Consider the following 23,902-nt stretch of genomic DNA (forward strand, 5'->3'; position numbering starts at 1 on the left):
GATTTTCAGCGCCGACACAAGTACTTCTCAAGAGCCATAGGGGCAGTCTTCTTAGCTCTTAAACGATTTCAGTTACTTACTCGTTTGTAATTTCATTTTCAACATTTTAGTATTAAACTTGAAACTTAATTTCAGTTATTGCAAAAAGTAGAAACTAAACGATTCATTGCGTTGATAAAATTGAAATAATATAGAAAAAAGTAAATGGAATGCAGTCGAAATTTGATATTTATATTTATATAAATAAATACACACATATATATATATATATATATATATATATATATATATATATATATATATATATATATATATATATATATATTTGAGGTAGATATTTTCATTCGAGAACGATACAAAGCTTTTTTTAATCGTTGATTTTCAATAGTTAATGTGAGAAATCGCCAAAATGCTGAAGATTTTATTTCCAAGACGCCGATCCTTTAGAATCAGTGACTGGCTGTACTCAATTTAACTGAAGAAAAATATAAAATATGACGAAATCCTACTAAAAGTAATCCTTGGATAGACCTTCAGATCCTTGTTCAATGTCAGTCTGGAGATAAAATTACGGACCTTCTTGTGGAGTAATAAAAGCGACCCTTATGTAGACGGAAAGCCTAGGATATATTATTGCCGTGGTTTCCAATAAAGATTGTCCATTGACTCGGATATGCTTGCGCTCCTATTACTATCGTCATGTTCCGGCCTTGATCGGAAGAGAATCGTTATTTTTCCACAAGTAGGTCATAAGAAACTACCCTTATCTCACAGAATCAGATACACGAGCCATGGGAAGGGTTAAACATGACATATACTTCAATAACGAACATTGTTATTCACTAGATTTTACTGTCCAAATATGTACAACATTTTGAGTGTATCCAAATACTTGTTCACAAATCTGAATTATCTCCGTTTGGGAGTTATTGTTTACATTTTTGATATCTCAACATAGATGAAGAAAAACATGAAGGCCATTTACAATGTGGCTGTCGATCATGGGTAGAATTGGTGAATGTTACGCGTGTCTTAAGTTTTTTTCTCCCAAAGAGAAATATTTGTGTGTTTTGAATATTGAAAGCATTAACTTTGTGGATCATATTGATATATTATTTTGAGAAATTAAAAGACTTTGTTTTTTGATCCACTCACATTTGTGAGTGGGTCAAAAAAGGTCTTTTTATTTCTCAAAATAATAAAAATATTTGTGTTTATAGTTTACAAAAATACTTCAGTTTCATACAATTTCTGTGAGCCTCAGCGGCTCATTATTAGAAATAGGTGTATCAAATTGTGGTAGAGTGGGTTCGAACCCAGAAACTCTGACTCGAGAGTCCGCGACACCTAACCACGGTACCACAACCCGACACCACGATCACTTGCCTAAAAATATGACAGTCGTAAGCCCTGTAATGCCCAGAATTCCATATTCTTCTTCCTCCATATTGAGATGAAGAAGACGCTACGGCGCCTATCATATTGTTTTTCTTATGAGCTAATCCTTCATCATTTCATTTTCCATATAGCGATATTGCCCATTTTGTGAAGGGGCAATGGGCGAGAGATCGATGTATTCTGATATACTATATGGTAAGTAAGCGTTTTAAGAAATTATATTGACATTACTATCTTCTTTTGTACATTTTTTTCTTTTTAGTAAGCTTGTTCTCACATGTTGTATACGCGGTGGGTATTTATGAAGAGAAATTAGCCCAGATTTTTTTATATATGCTTGTTGTCTGTGAATATTCATTAATAAAATAAAATTAATCAATCTTAAAAACATTACTCATATTACTTATAACCCCTTATCCGCATTCAATGGTGCATAGGGCACTGCATCGAATTGACGCAGTGTTATCATGATCATTACTTACATGAAGGCGAGGTGATCACTCTTGCACTTCAGGAACCAGTCCAGGGTAATATTTAATCAATATAAATTTTCTAATATTTATTTTCACCCCCCCCCCCTGGGGATCGAACCCGGGAACTCCAGCACGGTAGCTAAACACGCTGACCATTACACCACGGAGGCGGACATAACACCTTTTGAAAATATCCTCACAATGCGAATCAATTGTCAATAAATGTCATAAAATATATAGACATAAAATCTGTCTTCGATTGTATTCAATTATGATCTTAACTTAAAACACTTATTGCCTCATCGATCAAACTTTATCTTTAGCAAAGTAATAACAATTTAATTAATTTAAATTATATAAAATTCTTTTAAAGATCGGTCGAGTCGTTAAGAGGCTAAGTTTGGAACAATTGGGGTGGTTACCGCCGTGAGTTGCCAGAGTTGCCTCAGTCCATTGACTTTGTAGGGATTTACTTCCGACTAGAAGTATTTTATTTCCAACAATAAGTATTTTACTTTAAACTCCAACAATTGGACGTGATGAGAAAACAGCCGAGAAGATTTGAAAGACTCCAATGGAATTACCACTGGAGGACAAAATGAGAATCGTTGTTATGAGAATATTAATGGAAAGACGATATTCGCGAAAGCCAATTGAATACAAAAGTCATCAAGTGTTTTTTTATTCTTATTCTTGCACAAATAAGTATTTTACTTGAGATTCCAATACTTGATCGTTTTGAGGAAAACACCTTATATTTTGTATATTAATATTGAAATATCAATAATTTTATATATATTATTTATTGATTCGGCATTAACTTTGTGGAATGACATGTTGATTTTTTTTAATCAATCACTTGCTATAAACCACTTAATAAAGTGGTTTATTACAAGTGTTTATTTTTGAAGAAATAATTAAATATGAACTTTGTATTTTCAAATATTGATATTTGTGTATTAACGATGAATGATAAGGCGAGTGTTACTTGATATTTGATTGAAATAACCAATGGAGGGCAAAATGATAATTGTTTTCATGAGAATATTAATGGAAAGACAACATTTGTAAAAACCAATGGAATACAAAGGTCATCAAGTGTATTTTTTATTCTTACTCTTGCAGAAATAAATATTTTACTTGAGATTCCAATGATTAGTCGTTATGAGGAAAATACTTGATGTATGATTGAAATTACCACTGGAAGGCAAAATGATAATTGTTTTCATGAGAATATTAATGGAAAGACAACATTTGTGAAAACCAATAGAATACAAAATTCATTTGGAGTTTTTTTTTATTCTTATTCTTACAGAAATAGGTATTTAACTTGAGATTCCAATGATGAGTTATTATGAGGAAAATACTTGATGTATGATTGAAATTATCACTGGAGGGCAAAATGAAAATTGTTGTTATGAGAATATTAATGGAAAGACAACATTCGTGAAAATCGATTCAATACAAAAATAATCGCAGAAATAAAAATTTTACTTAAGGTTTCAATGATTGGACACGATGAAAGGAAAACAGTTGAGGATATTTGAAAAATTCGAGTAAGTTACCACTAGAGAACAAAATGTTTTATTGACGCCATCCATATCCCATTAAAATGATATATTCCTCTTCTAGATTGACCCCTGATCGCCATGCCTGCGTATGATCAACGATCGAGCATTAAGGATCGATTGAAAATTAAGACCAATCATAAATCATTTATTTATTTTTTGCCGCCTCCGTAATGTAGTGCTTAGCACGTTTGGCTACTTTGTTGGAGGTCCAAAGTTCATTTTCCAGAGGGATTAAAATATTTACGGGTGATTATCGCGCACATTTTTATTTAAAATCACCCTTCACTGGTACAAGCAAGAAGCACAAGACTAATTACCTTGCCTTCATCCCATAAACAATCAAGATAATACTGCGTCAATACGATCCAGTCGCCTATGCACCATTCGGTTTAGAAGGATTAGAAGATAAATCATTTAAAACCAAAAAAATATTACAAACAAACTTTTCTATTATACCTTACAAGTTATCGTTATTTTTTAGTTACCAGATTGGGATAATATTTGTTAAGTTTTTATGGTTTAATTTTTTTCCAGCTGAACTATTTATCTCAAATTATCAAATAAATCAGGAACATCTATTCGCAATATGCAACCAAATTCGATTTTAGTACCGTAAAGTAATCGGATCAAAAAAAACCTTATATTATTTATTGATGCGACATTAACTTTGTGGAATGACATGTTGGTTTTTTTTTTAAATAAATCACTTGTAATAAACCACTTGATGAGTTTTATTTTATTGTACACTACTAGTTTCGAAAACTTACAGATGTTTTCACTTGTTGATGAAAACATCTGTACGTTTTCGAAACTAGAAGTGTATAATAAAATAAAACTCAGTAAGTGGTTTAAAACAAGTGTTTAATTGAAAAATAATAATAAAGAAAAAACATTTTAAACCAACTTCTGATTAATCTTACATTATTCAGTTTTTGGATTTGATCGCCCATCAATGATTTAATATTTGAAAAGATCTTAAGGATTTCCGTACGATGCGACAGTTGAAACGACTAAATGAAGGAAACGGAGATGGTTTGACAAATATTAAGATTTTTTTTCATCAAAATTAAGTTGATATTATACAATGGTTTAAAAAAGTTCAATCTGTATATCTGTGAGTTGGTCCTTTCCTACTTAGATGAATTATTTATTGAATGAACCTGAATGTAGAAATTGCAGAGTCTCACTTCACAAAATGAGATATTTTTTGTATTATTTTCTAATAAATGAGAATCAGTTTCTTTGAGGAATGGAGAGAGTATTAACACGACGGGAGCAATGAAAAATAATATGAAAGTGTTAAAAGAAAGGAAGCGGTACTGAAAACTGAAAGAGATTAAATTAAACAGAAGCCGTTCGTGCCAAGTCTACACAGCTTCTCTTTGAATAGAACAGAGTGTCACAAACTTGGCAAATTCTAATTGAGTTTGGTAATTTTGAAAATTACAACAGCACCTTAATGTATTAAATAAACTTTCATTTGGATATTACAATAACGAAATATCGTCCAAAAATAATCGAGATTTTGACCCATCGATTCGATATGATATACTTTTGCATTATTGCTTGAAAAAGTGTCTGAACTATTTTTTAAGGTTAAAGTGGGAAAAAAACCATCGCAAGAGATTTCTTTTATGATTCTTTGTAAGGAAACATAAACCGCTAGCTGACTAACGTCAACACAAAAGAATAAAACTTATAATAATATTAAATATGAATAATTATGAAATTATTTTATTCTACGGCGATGTAACTATATTTTTATCATTATATATATATATATATATATATATATATATATATATATATATATATATATATATATATATATATATATATATATATATATATATATATATATATATATATATATATATATATATATATATATATATATATATATATATATATATATATATATATATATATATATATATATATATATATATATATATATATATATATATATATATATATATATATATATATATATATATATATATATATATATATATATATATATATATATATATATATATATATATATATATATATATATATATATATATATATATACATTTATAAATATATATTGATATGCAAAATAATTATTTCGGTATGACATTTTGAATGTTGTAATGACTGCAAATTGTAAAGCAGCTTTGATGCGATTTTTTGCAGAAGGTTTCAGGCTAAGAAACGTATGAAATATTTCACTTTGTCTTGTAAGGACACAAATATTCAAATTTAAAAGACATTTTTTAAAATGTGGTCATGAGTTAAAACTGCAGTGAATAACGTACCGGACAAAGCGAGTAATAAATTTACATATTAAATATTAAAATCAAACATCGATTTTTAGAGACTCTTAAAATATTTTTATACTATGAAAACACATCAAAATAAAATTTTGACAATTGTTTCGCCTTGTTATGGCAGTTTTAAACTACTGTGAAGATTAAATGGACTGAGGGTCCTTATATAACTTTACAATTCTAGGTACTTTTGTAAAAGCGTGTAATTAATAGCGTGACATCAAAACTAAATAGATACACTTGAAACCCTTTTCTCGGAAAAACAAAGGTGAAATATATGAGTGGGTGTATATAAATACTTTTATGGGTTTATTCAGTAAACCGCTAACGATTTGTGAAGAAATAAATCGAGGCGACAAATTTCTTCCAAAACTTGTACATCATTTTATCTTGTAAAAACTATTGAGAAACTCCGGAAAAACAGGATAAAAGGAAAATCTAAGGGTGGGATAACGATTTCGTTGTCCGGTAACGGATTACACACTAACGACGGGTGGCGAGGGGTCCGTCGTTAGGGGATGAGGCATTCTCACCCACTGCAAAAGGGATGATCTTATTCGAGACAAATTAGAGAGAGACCCAGGGAGTAAAACCAGAGAAAGGAATTGTCGGACGAATAAAATGGCCATGCTGATTTATTCGCTTTTCGGATGTCGTGATTAAAGTGAAATTGATTAATTGAATTTCCAATTTGTAAGGTTTTATTGTTGTACCTAAAATGGGGTCTCCATTCAAAAGAATAAATCACATTTGTCAAAGGATCTCACTGGCGGTATTATAAGTTACGTTTATTTCTGTATCAGTTATTACAGTTTGGTATTTTCTAGCTGTTTGTAATTTTGGATTTCGATGAAATATCAACAATCGTGCTTTGAAGCTCACTTTGTCGTTCATAAATTTAAAAATCATAAGGTGTAAATAATATTTTGATATATTTTAAAATAACAATATTTTGTGTTAAAAATTGTTGATAGTTCATTTAAAAGTAAAGTTAAGTTTTTATCAATAGAAATTTGCGTTCTCATCGTAGTAACATACAAATTATGGTCCATCCATGTCCACTCCATATGTGGAGAATATGGGTCCCCAAGCTGACTTCAGGCTCTTCTTTCAAAACTTAAAAAAAAAAACAGTTTGTATTTTCACCTGTCGATAAGAACATCTGTAATTCTCAAAAGTATAAGTATTTACATTAATAAACTCAAAAGTATGGTCTCACACGTGTATTTTTATTTTTTTATTCAAATCATTATGTTGTTCTAATATTTATTCAATATTGCCCCTAACTGGTAACCGAAGCGAAGGACTGATCACCTTTCGTTCTTGAGTTAACAATCAAGATAACACTACGTTTATACAGCGGCCTATGCTCCACCGGGTGCGGATGAGGGTTAAAATGAAGAAGAAAAAAAAGAAACTGATCACAATGATGGGTCGTAAGCCAAGACTTTCAAATTCTTCTTCATCTTTCATGAGATCTCAAAAATATAATAATATACTTAATTATAGAGATTTTTAGATACTTTTATATGCAACATTTTGAGTGTGTCCAAATACTTGTTCACAAAATCTGGATTTTCTCCAATTACAGGAGTTATTTTCATTTTATTTTTTGACATCTCATCAAAGATGAAGAAGAATATGGAAGTCTGGGCATTTACAGGGCTGACGACCGTCATAGGCTGGTTTAAGTGACTTAAACCAGCCTATGACGGTTGTTAGCCCCGTAAATGCCCAGACTTCCATATTCTTCTTCATCTTTGATGAGATGTCAAAAAATAATACTTTTATATGCCTTTATAAGCAGCTGTATGGCAGTATTGTGACCGTTGTTCACAAGCTCATTACATCATTAGTTTGTTGATCGTTTAATCTCGCCGATAGTTTTCAAAGGTCGAACCGATCTTGCCGAGTTTCTCGGGGGACGTAAAATAAATTAACGACAAGTGGCGGTGATTAAGCGAAGGTGGTCGGTTGGCAGTTGTTCCACGGCGGGCGGGGGCGGGTGCTGGCCCGTTAAGTCGCGAAACAACCAAGTTTAATTGGCTATCAGCTCGCCCTCAGCCTCGGCCCTTCAGCCGCCCAAGGAACCGTGAAATGGCCGCCACGGTTCGGGAACTTTACACACCAAAGAAAGAGCCAAAAAAGAACCCAAAAAACGAAAGATAATTAATCAAACGGCCGATCACATTAAAAATAAATATTTTTTAAGAAAAAAAGTTAAAACCAACTATCAAACGGCTGATCACATTGAAGACAAATGATTTTTAAGAAAAAAAAGAAGCTATTGTGAAGGATCTATTGCTTGGTCACGTTGAAGATAAATATTTTTTATAAAAAAAAGAAGCTGGTATGAAGGATAAATCACCTGATCACATTGAAGACAAACAATTTTTAAGAAAAAAAGAAGCTGATATGAAGGATCAATCGGCTGATCACATTGAAAATAAACATTTTTTAAGAAAAGAAATAAGTTAATATTAAGGCTCAAACGGCTGATTACATTAAATATAATTTAAGAAAAAAAGAAGCTAACAAGAAGGATCATACGGCTGATCACATTGAAGGGAGCGCATTCCTTTGCCAGTTCCAGGTTTCGCTTCCATACATTAGTGTCGGTACCAGCACGCCGTTGTGAAACGCTACTAATTCTAATTAATAATTTAATATTTTGCTTTATGTGCCTAAATAAAACCTCCCGCTAATTTATGGGCAAGTGAAAAATGAATGTTTTATAGTAGAAGTCAGTCGAAAACACGCGATCAATAAGTCAAATACGATAAGAGAAGAAATATTTATGGAGCCTGAAAGTTGTAATAAATAAGGTTATAAGTTGTTTTATTCTGATATGAATTTACCTCGTTAGTATTCCAGCGGTGTCTTTGTATGGGGAAACTCTCGGCCTTGGGGAGGGTCTCCAGATTTTCAGGCAACTTGATTGGTTCACCATCTGGAAAAGGAACATAATCACACTTATTGCATGTTTTTTAATTTGCATTTGTAGTAAGAAAACCTAGTTTACCAGGCAATAGAAATGGATCTTCCTGGAAAGTTATCTACAGGAATACCAAAGAATTCATGGGTGATGCAGAAAGATAACATGATTCAAAAGCATGGCTTAGGTGATGTTATCCAGGACAGAAGGCCCTATAACCTGAGGACGAGGAGAGCTGACCCCAGCAGTCTACAAGGACAATAAGCTGGCATGTAGCCAGGAAGAAGAAGTAAGAAAACCTTATATAATATTATATATAATTTTTTTTTGGCATCTCAGCATAAATAAAAGAGAACATGGAAGTTCCATATACATATATGTGTTCCAATTTCGATACATTGTACAAGAATCAAATGTAATAGTTTCTGTTCAATAAAAAAGTTTCTTCATTTTACCAATAGATATCTCTAGTGAAAATTCTAGTGATTCTTTTACAATGTTTCGAAATTGGATCATATGTGTATATAGAACTTTCAAGAATTTGAGTAATGTAGTTGTCAATCATGGGTAGAATTGGTGAATATTACACGCGTGCAAAGTGATCACTTAAACTAGCCTTGACGGTCGTAAGCCCGTAAATGCCCAGACTTCTATATTCTCCTTCATTTATATTGAGATGTCAAAAAATAATATGAAAAATAAATATTATATTTGCAGATAATCCAGATTTGTGAATAAGTATTTGGACACACTCAAAATGTTGTAAATAATGTGTATTTGTTAGACTCAGAAGTACAGTATCTTAAAAAAATATATTTTGTACATAGAAAATATTGTTTACTTTTTGGTATGATAATGTTACACTCTCCTTATCATTCATCGTTCACTATGAGTAATACACAGTATAATACAGGTTGTATAATTTAAGTGGTATTACACAAAGTGAACGATGCACGATAAGGACAGTGTTCTTTAGACTATTATTTTTTTATATTATTCACCCTCCATGGTACTTTCCATGTTCTCACTGATAAACAATTAAAATCACAAATAAATACATATAAGAACATTAGTCTTCAACCTCCAAAAACCCAGCTCTATAAAAAATTACTTAGCTTCACATATGGTGTTTGAAAATGATGCAAAATGCATTGAAACACGTCAAAATATATTTTAAGAAATAGTGGTATTTACCAAGTAAAACATAAATTTTAGAAAAGGGGATCTTTTCTTTATATATGTGTTGACATTTACTTGATATAAAAAAATATCTGTTTTATCTCTATTAAAAAATCTTCGAGCACTAGTATTGAAAAGAAGACCCTTATCTTTAACAAAAAAATATTAATAATACAAATATATACACAAACATTTATATATGTATTTATGTATGTACGTGTGTTGAACCTTTGCTTTGCTTTAGCTGGGTTCGAGATATATTGTCGATGAAATAAACTCAATTGAATGTTTGTTATTGATTATTGTATTTAATTAAAATAAGCCTGTTTATAGACATGCTTGTGTTTTGGATTACAAAAATTGTATTTATACATATACATTTAATATTAAATTCATTGCATATGGATATGTCTTGGATATGCAACGCTGATTCAACCATTCAAAGTATAATTGTCCATGAGAAAAACTCGTATTCTCCAAATCCGATGCACATACTTGCAATTTGCAATGATTGACCTTGTGCTTTGTTTGCCGTTATTTCAACAGCCGTGTTAACTGGATATTGCAAAAGTTTGAGCTTGAATGGCATCTATTTTGGAATCAATTTTATACGATTCGTCTCTCTTTCGAATCTTCCGATCAAAATTGTTGCTTTGATTATATTGTTTCTTTATCTTTTGACTGCCAATCTGGTACTATTTAAAATTATAGGTCGCGAGCCCTGAAAATGTCGATTTCTATAATCCCTTCCAACAAAAAGTTGTTTCTTCAATGTTGAGAAGTCTTATTTTATCGTGTTTAACAGTAACCCCTAGTAGTAATCAAACTAAACAACGATAAAAAATAGGACAATTTTTTAACCTACTCTTCCGGCAGCCTATGTACGGGTTGGCAATGTGTTGCTCCGAAGCCGCTTGCGGCTCTTTGACTTTCATGTGCGTCTCCGACACAAATAAGTATCCGCGGGCAGACTCTTCGGCTCTACGTATTCATGCGAACCACCTTTTTGAAGCATGAACCTTATTAAAAGCAAACTGAAAAATGGTCTTACTGACGAGAACTTGGAAACCTGCTAAAAATAACGACATACAAGCCTGACTTGATATACATTAAAAGAAAATGCAAGGAATTCACGTTCTTATGGATACCTTATTTTCAATAGACTTTTTATCAATCAATAAAATCGTTATTACACGTGAAATCAAGTTTTATTGAAAGTACCCGTAATTGAATTTAATTAAAATAAAGGTGTACTAGAATTGTAAACAGATTTCCATCTCAAGAAAAAATCAATCATTGTAATGCGCATATTTGGTTCTTTGGCTAAAAAAAATGCCGAATACTGCGGTAGCTGCATCTTTTGCTTCTTTCTACATACTAACGATTTTATATTTTTTTTATCAAATATTTTTTAAAGCATCATTAATTCTTCTAGACCTATTCCAAACGATGTTTCAAGCTCATTGCAAACGACGCTTTGTTGTTGTGCAAGTGCTCACCAAATTATATGCATATAATAAATGCACAAAATTTCCTGTCTACTCTAGCTCTTTCAGCAATCGAATGGCATGCACATAGTAATTTGACGTACAGTATTAATACTGGTGCCAGTAGCTACCCACGACATCATCTGCAACAGGTGTTCATCTCAAAAAGTATTTGGTTTTCAAATACACATTAATAAAATAAAAAAAACAACAATATTAAATAAACTCTTTTATTTACATAACAATACAAAGAAATAAAAACGGAAATATATTCAAATAAAAATATATATAATACATCAGTTTAGTAACAGGTTAATTGTATTTTTTTTCGTCAAATTTTTAATAGTCACATATATGCATAAAAATTAATTTCTGAATGTTAACAATACCACAAGATGAAATTTTAACAAAAGCGGTTTGTTAACAGAAAATTTATTAACTGTACAAAAATCCATATTACTTTAAAAACACTAACATAGAAAGAGGAAAAAAACAGTATAGGTACTCGTTCATCACAGAAAAATATTTTCCCTAATTTTTTTGTATATAAGTGTAAGTTTAAGTCTGCCATAAAAAGGTATACGTGAATGTTTGTTACATTTTCGAAACACGGTACTCAATCATAATACCACGGTAGAAATTTTCACGTTTTTTAGTTCCAACATTACATAACATTTGTACTTTTTTATGGAATAGAAGGATTTTTTGACCGTGAATTATAAATTATATATTCAAGTTGAAACATACATTGACTTTGCTTAAAAAATTAAATAAAATTATAATAAAATATAATAAAAATGTGATATTTTGTACCAAAGATCGTTGTCATTAGAATAGTTCACACAACAAAATATTTTGTACTCGTTATTTATACATATTTTTAGTATATTTTACTGTTTCTTATAATTATTTTTCATTAAATTAACCTTTTTGTGCTCTCCTTCTTTTCTTATAATGTATTTTGTATCAACTATTAAAATAAATAATACGCAAAATATGTCGAATCCACTATTGCACTTACTCCTAGTCATGTCGGAATGAACAAATATAATTGTGATTCATTCAATTTAAAAAAAAAAAATACAAGCTTCGTATAAATAAATAAAAGGTTGGGTCGATTTCCAAAATATTTTTGATTGAGTGATATCTTACATGTGTAAATAATTTTACCATATTACCACGGCAAAAACGAGCATATTAATATTTCACTTAAGTCCAAATTTTGGCAGCGACAGTACAAAAAAAAATACATAAATACTGAATATGAATTAACATTTTAAGTTTATCATCTTTTTCCTTGAACATGCTCGATATCTATTTCTTTCATTTCTAATCTATTGTATCTCGCGTAAGGATTAAGACACGCTATCATCTTTTGCAAAAGTTCCGTAAATATTAAGGTTCCGATAAATATGCACAATGTCCCCATCCAATGGAGAATTGTGAACGGATTCTTAAAATAAAGTATGGAAAAGATAAGAGATATGAATTTACGTAGAGTCACAGTTAATGTGACTGTTAAGGACGTACATTCTGTCGTCAAAACATACACAGAACCAACACATAGACTTTGCGTTACCGTATTTAACAAAAGATAAAATCTTGTCCATGTCATGCCGATGATTTCTATAAACGGCTCAGTCTGGCCACTGAGAACCCAGTGGTTCCACAAGTTTGGAATTATAAACGCAAACAGGGGTAAAGGCATCAAATGGGTATAATACAGAGCTTCCCAAGGAAATTTACCGTATTTCTGGTACAAAGTCTCTTGGAATAAACCCATTCGAGCCGACACGAACAGAGCGACGGTAAGAATAGTGACACCGATAAACCACCAAAAGAGATCCTTGGTATTTTCGGTCGCGCTACTTTCAGTATCGACCGTAGAAGATACGTTATTAGCCTTTTCACTAACGAGCGTCCCGGTTTCGATAGTGCAGACTATTATCCCGAGAGTTATCAAAATAACAGATATATACTTCAAAGGGGAGTACTTTTTATCTAAAATAATAACACCCAACACCATGTTCGCCATAAGAGATCCGGAACGAAAAATCATATGCAGAGGCATAGGAATGTTAAAGTTAAACGCGTAATTATTAGCGACACTACTGAAGAAAAATAGCAGAACGAGAGTGACGTACATCTTGATTGGAATCTGTCTCTTCACAGAACCACACTTCGAGGTAAAGATAAACCCGTGGACGCTTATAAAAACAAACTGCAGAAATGTAACCAGATTTCCGATTCCAGGGTCTTCTCTGACCAGAACTTCCAGGATATAAACATTCGAGCAGCAGAAGATGAACACACCTAGCGAAGCGAGCACGGCTTTCATTTCCATTTTTAAATTTTACTTATACGCATATGTACAAATTAAAACACTGATTTTTTTATGATTCAACGTATATTATTACAATCACAACTCGAAGAGCGATAAATTGTTTTTCTTTTTCAGCTTCATATCTTGAAAATTAGGCAAAACATTGAATGTGTCTTCTCTTTCCACCAAATCATTTGCGGTTATTCCTGTTTTGTGCACCTATGATGTAATTTTAGTGTCGTATGCTCCGCGTATGTTTTTTCCATGACTTTCATGATCCGCACATCTTCATTCCGACTTCACAATTACGAGCTGAATAACGAAAACAAACAAAATACGGTTAGTCTTTCATCGTAACACAGAAGAAAAATGCCAACATTAAAACGTTATTTTCATTCGTTATTATGAATCACAAGTGTAGCTGACGGATATTTTAGCAATAATAAAGTGATTTAATAACTATGTTGCAAATAAGTGCAAGCGCAAATTTCTTATCGACGTTTTCACAAGGGCAGGAAAAATCGTGAGTCTTCAAATTGAAATAACGTGCTGAGGTAATAAAATAAAATTTTAAACCTAAATCTGGTCTAGTTGCGAAAAAAAACTTTGATTTGAATTATTAAATATGTTTATCGCTTGAGCACTGAACATATACTTGTAGATTTATAAACGTATTGTAAATAAATCCAATCACTTTATAATAACATATAAGGTTACATTTTTTAAAACTTAAAATAATATGGACAGTATGCTTTAGCATTTCATAAAATGAATATTGGGAATCATATAAATACTCGTAACAAACCATCTGTCAAAATACCTTCATATGAAAACAAAAGAATACCTACTCAAGTATCAAACATCGAATTGCTTAAATTTAAATTCCTGCACTCGTTTACGCATGATTTTGTGATATCTTTTTTTTTCAAAACATAGTCTTTTTTTTTTCAAAGTCATATATATAATATTCCCGATGAGTAATTTCTATTTCTCAACATAACCTCAATTTGTATGAAAAACTCAAATCAGCCTTTTTAATTTAAAAAAAATAAGAACAGCCTTGGATGTTTCAAATTAAAAAAAAAATGAATCAACTCTGTTCTTTATTTTAATTATTTTAATAGCAGATACATTGTCTTCATTATCTGTTTTTGTTTTTTTTTCATTTACCATAGATCATAAACAAAATCGCATTAGCAATCTGATTAAATTAATAATGAAATTTCTGATTAAAAGTCGAAAATTCTTGATCAAAACACGAATAAAACTTTTAACTTTAATTTATTTCAATATACCTATAGACTTTTTCGCATGGAAAAATCATACTAAATTGAAACTATAAAAAAGTTTGTCAATCAGCTACGCGAAAGGTTCATGAAGGACACATGGATAAACGATTTAAAAACAGGAATTAAATTTATCTAGTTCGTAAACGGGTGCGTTAACATGTTTGCAGACACATTTTATACAGGAGTCTTAAAAATGGATTCATTTTAACTTTTATACGTACATCACTTTTAATAAGTCACATACTAAGACATTTTTGATCGAGTCATATTTTATGTAAGGACACGACATTTTTGTTCGAGTGTTACCATCATTCCCGTATATAAAATTGTTTTACTGATGGCCAAAACCAACCGTTAACATTTTAATGATATTTTAAGTTTAATAAAAGAAATTTCTGCCATATTCATTGAATAAAAAAATAAAAATCTGAGAATGTAAGAAAACTAAGATTTTTCAAATAACTGAGGTGTAAATCCTATTTCTTTAGTCTCACTATGTGGTGAATAACAAAATTGTCTATACTTTAACACACTTTGGTCAAGATAGATGGCAATTAATAATAAAAAAATCTTTACCATAATTATTGGATAAAAACAACAATATCTGAAATTGGAAGAAAACTGCGATTTTTTAAAACAACTGATGTGTAAATCCTTTTTCTTTGGTCTCACTATCTGGTGAATAACAAAATTGCCTATACTTTTGAATACATTATAAAACTGTATTATTTAACCGGGCAAAGCAGATGGAAACACAACGATAATCAACGTTATCTACTCATAAAAATGTAAAGCGTTATCACGGATTGAGATAGTTGTCAATATCGTAGCCAATGAAAAGGTGGCCGGCGATAAACGTTTTTTCAGCTGATAAAACACAAAGGCAATGCCATCTAGCGATCAATAAATTATGCCTCACACAATATACACTATTGCACCGTTCAAAAAGTATAATGGCATAGTAATGAGGGCATTCATATCACTAATTACCCACCGCTAATTAATTACATATCCTATACTTTATTTTTCCTGAAGAGATTATCCATTAGTATTATTAAATTTATCAGGCGAAAGTAGTTGGTTATAGAACCAGAAAGGCCGAGGGAAGTTTGGCATCTTTAATGTTTCAATGTCATCGTGTTTCGACTGCTTGAAAGTGGTCAGGTCAGGAGTTGGCATAATCGGCGTGTATGTATGAAAAGGTGTATAAATGTGGAAGATTGTGTGCAAAGACAGATTGGTGTGGCATTCTTTTATCTCTGCCTACCCCTGCGGTGAAGCAGCGTGATGGTTAGATAGTTAGTTAGTTAGATTATCCATGTAAATAATGGAATTGTGTAATATTTTTTTAAAGTAATTTTAAAGATCTAAGCTTTTTGCTGACATTTCTTGGTAGAACTACATTTTATAAAATAAAGCAACATAATCACACCAGTCTGATAATGTCGGTAACGATGAAACTTGGTCACTGATCAAATAAAAGAATAATAGAAATAGCTATATGGTTCTCGTTTTATTTTATAAGCTGTAGAGATGTTTTTTTTAAACACCAAGTTCCTTTTGTATATTTTAGTGTTGTTTAAATATTATAATAGAAAATAAAGACTGGATTTGAAAATTTAGGGGGTTAGAATTCTATTTAAAAAATCGGTTTATTGTTATCATAGCCATGGCATCAACCTCAATTTAAAATAAGGAAAAAGAAAAATAACAATAAAAAAGCTAGTAACATCTACTTTCTTCGTAACTATAATTTCAAATGTGTCAAAAGTGCGTTCGATGGCTATGCGACCCTAATGGAGGCGACCCAGATGTGCCAAATGCGACAAATTTGACCAGGCATTCTGACGCTGTATCCAAATGAAAGTTAGCCTTCGACTAAAACTTTTATTATTGTATTGTCCAATAATAATAAAAATATCGTACAAATCACAGCGATGGGATATTTTACGAAAATGACGCTATAGAAATTATCTAAAACTATTGTTATTATCTACATTCATTTTATCGAATTGAAAAGGATATTGATTCAACGAATACGATTTTAACAAAAATTAATGACAGTAAAATCAAAACAATTAACAAAATAGTGTTAATCATATAAAACATTTAAACATGGTGCTTTTTTTAATCAGAACCTTTTTATCGGTCTTCTGTAAAAATGCGATTTTACTGTCCATTTTTTTTTATCCAAAATACTAATTATAATCGATTGATCGTTCATTACGGCGATTACTAGGGCAACTGGAAACTCTAATGGAGTTGCCAACTTGGCGAAACGAACGTTGGCTCGTTATTCTTGGCATATTTCTTTGTGCATTTTAGAGAGGTGTGGACGCGACATTAAATAAACAATCTGGAGAACTGGAATGTACCAATTCTGTATAGTGCAGTCTTACATTTGCAGAGTTTTTAGAATTGAGAATTGTTCGCTTAAATGACCTTATTTTTTTGCAAACTGTGATAAGTCGAAAACCGTGTTTTTTTCAATAAAGAAATAACAAAACCATATCGAATATTTCATAATCTTTATTTTTGTTCTTAATACGAATAAAACACTGTATCGTATATATTTTTTAGCCTTTATAAACGAATTTTTGTAGAAATACACTTTTGCAATTGAAATGACGACGGAATAATGATTTCATTTTGAAATTATTAAGAATTCATAAAAATCGCAATTTGAACACAAGTCTACTTAAACAAATTGTGAAGAAACAGGAAAAAATTACTGAGCCGAGGTATAATTTAAAATAATTGCTACACAGCACATATTATTAAAACACAATTTGAGAAATGGTATTTAAATTTATTCATTCATAGTACATAAATGAAAAAAATATAAAAGGAACAAAAACATCGTGCAGTTAATATATTTGCATTAGGGTATTAACATAAGACTGTGGACATCAATAATTTTTCAAAGCATAAATTGTCTTTCTCTCTCTGCCTCTTTAAACCAATGGTGCGTAGGGCACCGCATCAAATCAACGCGGTGTTCACTCCATTGTAAATTATGCGAAGGCAAAAATCAGTCCTTTGCTCAAGATTCCTGAATATAATGGTTAAATATATTTGATGGAGTACAGAGTAATTGAAGAACTGAGGGTGAACGACACTTCTGCAATATAAAAAGGAAATAAGGAAGGAAAACAAATCACTATAGTCAAGAAAAGAAAAATGAGATTAGAAACAATGGCCAGAGCACTCGGTATTGTATACTCGTACTCTTACAAGCTTATGCACAGCTTAATAAACGTGTGTGAGTCACGTAAAAAGAGGCATCAGTTTACCAAATAAAATAAATGATATTTATATTTTGCCTTTTTTTCAAATCAAAACATAACACAAATAATACATATCTACAAATATTTATTCTTCTAACCCTTATGCGCACCCGTTGGTGCAAAGGGCACTGCACCGTATGCACTGCACAGTGTTATCTTGATCGTCAATTGCATGAAGGCAAGGTGATCAGTCTCGCGCCTCTTGGACCAGTCCAGGATGATACTAATTAATCATGAAACCAAATTTGAACCCAGAACGTTAGCGAAACGCGCTTACCACTAAACTACGGAGGCGGACATATAAATATAAAAATACACCCACCACTTTCAGCAAACCTCACTCATTAAAGTGCCAGTCACATATATACAGTATAATATATAAAAATTAATTAGCCTACAATTTATCAAACCTATAAATTAAACTAAGTAGCTGTAAGATGCAAGTTGGTAACAAAAAATCATACATAATATATAATAAAAATAAAACCCTTATCCGCACCCCAATGGTGCATAGGGCACTGCGTCATATAAACGCAGTGTTATCTTGATCTTTTACACATGAAGGGAAGGTGATCAACCCTCCGCTTCAGGTACCAGTCCAGGGTAATATTGAATAAATATTACAGTGCAAAAATCACTTGTATTTATTTGACCCCCCCTGGGAATCGAACCCAGGACCTCCAGAATGGTAGCCGAGCGTGCTGACCATTACACTATAGAGGCGGACAACAATATAAAACGAATTAACTAAACATCACGCTGCTTACCGCAGGGGTAGACAGAGAGAAAACATACCACAAAGTTAACAATGCTTTTAATAAACAAAATAACATACTATGCATTATGTACAATAAAAAATATGTTTGAGTTTAAATAACAATTCTTTGAACATAATTATTATAAATACTATGTATTATGGATCCTGTGCTTTTAATTTAAAAAAAAAACGACTTAATATAATTTTTTCTCTTAAAATCGGAACCTTCGTATCATAAGGACCTATCCACAAAAAAATGGTGAAATATTGCTAAAGTATTTTTTTTTATTTTCATGCAACAAATGCTTTTATAAATTGAATTGTGGGAATAAAATTTACACATTTTGATATTTTTACATACGTAATAAAATGCCTAATTATGTTCATGCTTTATTATAAAAAATATCATTTTAATAAAAAAAACTCATACAACAATAAAACCCTAACAATTGATAGGACCATGTGATCCCAAGATGCCGAAATAATGTGTACCTTGAAATTTATTATTTCATTCGATGCCGGAAATATCTCATGAAGGTGTTACGAAATTTTCAAATACAAAATGTCGTGAGGATTATGTATAGACACTAAATATAATTAAATCACTCGAAAGACTTTGATCTTATGTATTTAAAAAAAAATGTGTTAAAAAAACATATGTACTGTACAAGTAACGTAAATTACAATATATAATAAATACTTCATGGTTTGGTGAGAAACTATCAAAATATCTTTAAATGGTTTGGTGGAAATCCGTTGTTTATTATTTATTTCAGGGACATCATATGACATACACAGAGGCGTGCATTCTACATAGGCAGAAAAACAGTGCCTACCCTGGATTACTTGCGTTTCTCATAGAAACACGACCATTGCCTACTATGCCTTATCCTTACCCAACCTTACTGCCAACCCTGATAAAAATAAAGTTTATAAAAAAATAAAAACTGTGCACGCCACTGGACATATAAAACGCTCTTTAACAAATCACTTAATTTATACAACGTCAAAAATAAAATGCATTAAAAATTATTATAAATATTATGTAAAAACATGGTTATTTGCTTATAATCGTATTATAGTATTTTAATCCATACGATAACAAAGCCGAAAATTAATATTATTTGATACATCACATCACGTGTTTAAATAATAAATATAAATCATTCACAACAAAAATAGAAAAATAAATAAAAGTTTTTTTTCTAAAACTTATCCGCAAAGGGCACTGCATCGTCTTGATACAGCATTATCTTGATCATTAATTATAAGGCAAGGTGATCAGTCTTGCGCTAAAGGTACCAATCTCGCATTATGTTTTGTAAATCATATTATGAAAATCATTTGTATATATTGTGACCGTCCTGGTTATAGAACCCGGGACTTATATCTATTTATTATTTTGTACCCCAATTAAATACAAAGCGGCCCGGATTAACCACTGCGCTAAAAAACCTATGACTTTGGACCTTAATACGTGAGTTAAAGAACTCTCCATATGTGTTGTGAGGTTTTGTTGGATTTTTCTGGTTATTTCTTACAGAATTATATACCAACTAATTACTTGCTAACCTGTTATCATAATTAGATATAGTCTTAAATGTACATTATAAAAGCAGAGCCATTAAATACCAGAATAATGTTGAATTGCCTCAAGTTAAATAAAACACTCAAATACAAGCATTATTCAGGTTAATATCTCACAGATCTAACGATAAAACAGCTATGGTACAGAATAGCCGATAGAAACTCGTGTTAATTTTTTTTTAGTTATCTCTGTAGTTGTTTTTGGTTTCGTCGATTTGTTAAAACCAAGAAAAGGTTTTTTTAAATACATGAACGAAGCTACATAATTACCACGCGTAAAATGTATGAATTCCAAAATAATTTATTTAACTTTTTCTTTTTTCACCGGTTGTGGAACGACAAACGCGACCATTTTCTGCAAGAGTTCCGTGAAAATCATGGTCCCGAAAAAGACGAGAAGCGTCCCTACCCAGTGGGCGACCGTGAACGGATTCCTGAACCAGATGATGGAGAATATCAACGAAACGAATTTCCGCAGTGTCACCGTCAGGGTGACAGTCAAGGAGGCGCATTCCGTCGTCAGGATGTACACGCTCCCTATGCACATCCACTGGGTGATGACGTTGCCGAGAAGATAGAATCTTGCCGACGGAAGGCCGAAGAAGGCTTCCATGGGCGCGCTCTCTCCGCTCAGCACCCAGTGCTGCCAGAGGTTCGGCGCGAGGAAGAGGAACAGCGGCAGCGGCAGCGCGTGCGTGTAGAAGAGGGCTTCCCAGGGGTACTTCCCAAACTTCTGGTATAAAGTCTCCTGGAATATACCCATGCGCGCTGATAAAAACAGCGCGAACGTCAGGATCGCGATCCCAACAGCCCACCAGAATATGTCCATGCCTCTTAAAGCTGCGTGCTCTTCGGCGGTTCGCTTCTCGGAGCCGTGAGCCTTGACTTCTGTCCCCGACTGTACCGTGCAAACAATGATCCCCACCGTTATCATGATGACTGAAACATACTTCAGAATATCGTAGCGCTTTTTCAAAATGATGATACCCATCACCATGTTAGCCATGAGAGAACCGGCTCTGAATATCATGTGCAGAGGCATGGGGATGTTGAAATCGAAAGCGTAATTGTTGGCTACGCTGGTAAGGAAAAAAAATACAACTAGAGTGACGTAGTCCTTGAATGGAATGTGACGTTTCGCCGTTCCGAACTTCGACGTGAAGATGAAGCCGAGGACGCTGATGAAGACGAACTGGGCGAAGGTGATGAGGTTCCCGGAGCCAGGATCAACCTTCACCAGCATCTCCAGGAAGTACACATTCGAGCAGCAGCCGATGAAAACACCGGCCACCCCGATCACAGCCATAACATTCATCTTGAATGATTTATTTGATCTTGTTTAAAATTATCTGCAAAAAAATGTCATAAATAAAAACCATTTTATTATTTTATATGTATTACACGTATTTCATTTAAATTATTTAAAGTAAAACTGGAAAATAAATACGAACGTTGCGCTGTAACCGAATAATTTATTAATTAATTCCTATGAGTAATATTTAAAATATTAAAAGTTGTGATACACACAGCATAGCAATTCATATTATTTGACTTCACACAGTGAATATATACACTTTCACATTTCAATGATAATTATGTAACATAAATTATTATAGATACCGAATATTACATCGAGTGCTATATGATTGGAGATTATTATAGCGTTCCTGTTAAAAGTTTGACCTTGGAACAAAATGTCCATTAAAAAAAATACTAACCAGATTCGCACTCCTTACACACTATTCTCATTACTACGAAATTTCCAACGACTATACATATCCAAGTGGATATTTGGAAGAAAAGAAACTCAAAAACAATATCGACAAAACAGGTCAATATTGCAAGACCGTTCGGTTTTATTTATATATTTTTATAAAATATATTATTTTTAATTTATTATCCTATTTAAAAAAATCAAGAAAAAAATACCAATATTTATTGTAGTAGGTATAAATTATAACATGTATACTTGTACGATAGCACGTTAATCACACTTACGCAGAAGAATTAAATAATTTAAACACCATTCAAAAGTTACGAAAATACCGAGAAAAACATTGAACTATTGATAAGACAACGTTCGGAATTCTTCGTAACTCTTCGATCAAATCCGTAACTGTCATTCGTACGAAGGTTACTCGCAGAAAATATTGACAATACAATCAAAGTAAATGATCATATATGATAATATTGCAACCAGGCATGAAACATATTCTAATGCTTGGCTACAAAACCTTGAGCGGTATATCACGCACAAAAAAATACAACTGAAAGGCTACGTCAAAGATTTGGAGGTTAAGCAACAAACGATCGCATTTATCCAGTAAATTAATGAGATATAAGAAAATTGTGTATTAAATATTGTAGAATAGTATAATATTTACCTGTTAGTTTCACAGTTACACTATTAAAATAACACAACCAATCTAAACAAACTCATCACCAAAACTTCTACCGTCTCAGCTCAAATGACAGCTGTAATGCGGTAGTTCGGCCAAATTCCGCTAGAGGCGCCCGTGTAACGTCAGACGGCAGTGCTACCAACATTTGGAATGAAATACTTTTGACAGGAAAATGTGGAAAATCGTAGATACATGCCTATTGTGTAATACGATAGACAGGCACGCACCTACATATACAATATTATTATTTACTCCGTTATACTCTTTAATGTTTCATCTTATTTTATTATTCTGTTGTACTTTATTTCTGCTGAACACACTTATACTTACCGAATAGAGGTTAAATTGGTATGTTTGATTTCTTTAGGTTTTATTGGTGTGAATTATATATATTTTTTTAAATAAAAGCAAATAAAAATTAAGATATTTCGTTGTCACGACGAAGAAAATGCGCGAAAGAATATTTACCGACATCGATGGAGAGAAATATTAATTCCTCAAAAAGGAGTACGTTCGATGTCATAATGCCCTTTATGAATATGGTACATTAATTTTACACGAAACTACTTAAATAACTCCTCATATTCACGTTCCTTTGTGAGACTATGTACTACTACTACTACTATACTATAAGTTTTTGTAAAATTGCACGCGTAAGCTTCAACGTGTTTTTTTTCTTCTTAAATTAAGTTTTAGAGGGTTGCCCATGATATGATCTTTTTTTAAACGCACACTCTTTTTACTTTTCTTAATACGCCGGAAAAGACTCCAATCACTTCAATACATGAATCTTACAAACATAAAAAGATTTTTTGATTATATACATATGTTGTATTGTTGGTGGCAATGGATGTACTCGTAAGTAGGTACTGAGCAAAGTTTATCAGCAAAGTAAGGAA

At 31.9% G+C, this 23,902-nt stretch overlaps 2 protein-coding genes and 1 pseudogene across 4 annotated transcripts in view; all 3 read right to left on the minus strand.

Moving 5' to 3' along the window:
• Camta (Calmodulin-binding transcription activator) overlaps window positions 1–23,902 on the minus strand; it is a 328,860-nt gene that overhangs the window by 304,003 nt on the left and 955 nt on the right. The window contains exon 2 of the mRNA XM_088269893.1: window positions 8,616–8,707. The gene's annotated coding sequence lies outside the window, so the exon portion shown is untranslated. The remainder of the gene's footprint in view (window positions 1–8,615; window positions 8,708–23,902) is intronic.
• On the minus strand, window positions 11,573–15,782 carry LOC148303470 (UDP-xylose and UDP-N-acetylglucosamine transporter pseudogene; annotated as a pseudogene). Of its 2 annotated transcripts, none has more exons than XR_015838487.1 (2): window positions 15,547–15,782; window positions 11,573–13,993 (listed from the first exon to the last, which is right to left on the minus strand). The product of XR_015838487.1 is annotated as a UDP-xylose and UDP-N-acetylglucosamine transporter pseudogene, transcript variant X1 (transcript). The 2 variants fall into 2 exon arrangements; XR_015838488.1 differs by lacking the exon at window positions 15,547–15,782 and adding an exon at window positions 14,258–15,344.
• On the minus strand, window positions 17,521–23,083 carry Efr (ER GDP-fucose transporter). The gene is made up of 2 exons (XM_088269894.1): window positions 22,986–23,083; window positions 17,521–21,950 (listed from the first exon to the last, which is right to left on the minus strand). The coding sequence occupies exon 2, from the start codon at window positions 21,914–21,916 to the stop codon at window positions 20,903–20,905; it is 1,014 nt and encodes a 337-aa protein (XP_088126020.1). The 5' UTR covers window positions 21,917–21,950; window positions 22,986–23,083; the 3' UTR covers window positions 17,521–20,902.

This window comes from Brachycentrus maculatus, unplaced genomic scaffold, assembly GCF_059751285.1.
Source record: "Brachycentrus maculatus isolate JH-2025_06_01 unplaced genomic scaffold, ASM5975128v1 h1tg000367l, whole genome shotgun sequence".
Lineage (NCBI taxonomy): Eukaryota > Metazoa > Arthropoda > Insecta > Trichoptera > Brachycentridae > Brachycentrus > Brachycentrus maculatus.